Below are 1,293 nucleotides of genomic sequence, written 5' to 3'. Positions count from 1 at the left end.
GATGCATGTCCCTAATCAGTAAATCTGGATGATAAAACCAGCTTTGGAAAAAAATAGAGATAAAGTATGAAATATGTAGGAGAATACAAAAAATTTAATAGTAATTGTTATACTATTCAATTTTATGCATTCTATACTTTCTTGGTGTCTTGTTTTTCTTTTCCAGAAATATTGGCACACATTAAAAGAAGTTTCACATTTGCCATGTATTTTCTTAAATGAATGAAACTTCAACTAACTTGTTAAAACAAAATAAATGACTGTGATCTACATAATAAATAAAAAGGAAAAAAACAAAACAATTACCATCATCCTTGATAATTGAGATTGAGAGACATATAGTAAAAAAATTAACTGTAGGATCTGGAGATTTATCAATTGAACTTGAAGAAAGTATAGCTTGCTGAAGGGCCAATTCTGAACTATTGCTCCAATTATTTTGTATCTTAATTCCTTCCAATGAAAGGCCTAAAAAAAAATATAGTAAATAAAAAAACTAAGAGATACTTTCTTATTGTATATACATACATATAATTAATACTTATTCTGTTTATTGCATACATGGTCATAAAATGATTAAAATCAACATAATATATCAAGATATATATATAAAAAGGAAGTTTAAGCAATGAAATATTCCTCAAAATCAGGCAGAAGTCATCCACATAAGTAATTTAACTTTTCTTATTACACTATAAAGGGTAAGCCGAAGAGTAGAAGATAAGGCTTCATTTCTTAATAAATGATGCATACAACAAAAAATTTAAATTTATAAAAGTAAAATTTTCAAAATTAATTTTCTTATGAATATAAAAAACTTTTCTACAAATGGCTTTGAATATACTGTTCAGAAAATTATCAATACCTGTCAGAAATTTGAAGAAATTCTGATTCCTAGTCTTATCCATTAATAGAGCTAAATAACAAATATGTTTAATCTGTATCCGTGCTCCTTGTTGCCAAACTAAAGGTGCGATTTCTTTGACATCTTTCAAATTATAGCAATCAAATTTAGAAAGCCAGTCGCAGGTGTCTTCTCTGAAAAATAAATTGGAAATAATATATTGAGTTTACTGGAAATATTATTCAATTAAAAATAGTCACCCACTTGAAATTGGTTCGAGAATGAGACAAGAAATAAATTTTCAAATTCGAAATAACCACACAGCCATCATAGTCAGAGCCTCCAGTTTTCCATAAGTGGCACTGTAAAAAAGATGTTTATTACAATCAGGCAAAAATCCATTTTTATTTTCTACAACTTTGAAATTCAACAGATAAAAATCCAAGTCA

At 27.1% G+C, this 1,293-nt stretch overlaps 1 protein-coding gene across 1 annotated transcript in view; it reads right to left on the bottom strand.

Annotated features, from left to right (window-relative positions):
• The window catches only part of LOC106681498 (serine/threonine-protein kinase 11-interacting protein), a gene marked incomplete in the record, with an annotated part of 22,765 nt that overhangs the window by 4,780 nt on the left and 16,692 nt on the right, over positions 1-1,293 (bottom strand). Inside the window, 3 exon segments of the mRNA XM_067047922.1 lie at positions 307-468; positions 866-1,038; positions 1,109-1,206. Of these exon segments, the coding sequence (XP_066904023.1) occupies positions 307-468; positions 866-1,038; positions 1,109-1,206 (433 nt within the window).

The sequence above is a fragment of the Halyomorpha halys genome, unplaced genomic scaffold (assembly GCF_000696795.3).
Source record: "Halyomorpha halys isolate HHAL.00 unplaced genomic scaffold, Hhal_1.1 Scaffold343.1, whole genome shotgun sequence".
NCBI lineage: Eukaryota > Metazoa > Arthropoda > Insecta > Hemiptera > Pentatomidae > Halyomorpha > Halyomorpha halys.
The sequence above is the reverse complement of the archived record's forward strand: the minus strand, read 5'-3'. Positions and strand labels throughout refer to the sequence as shown.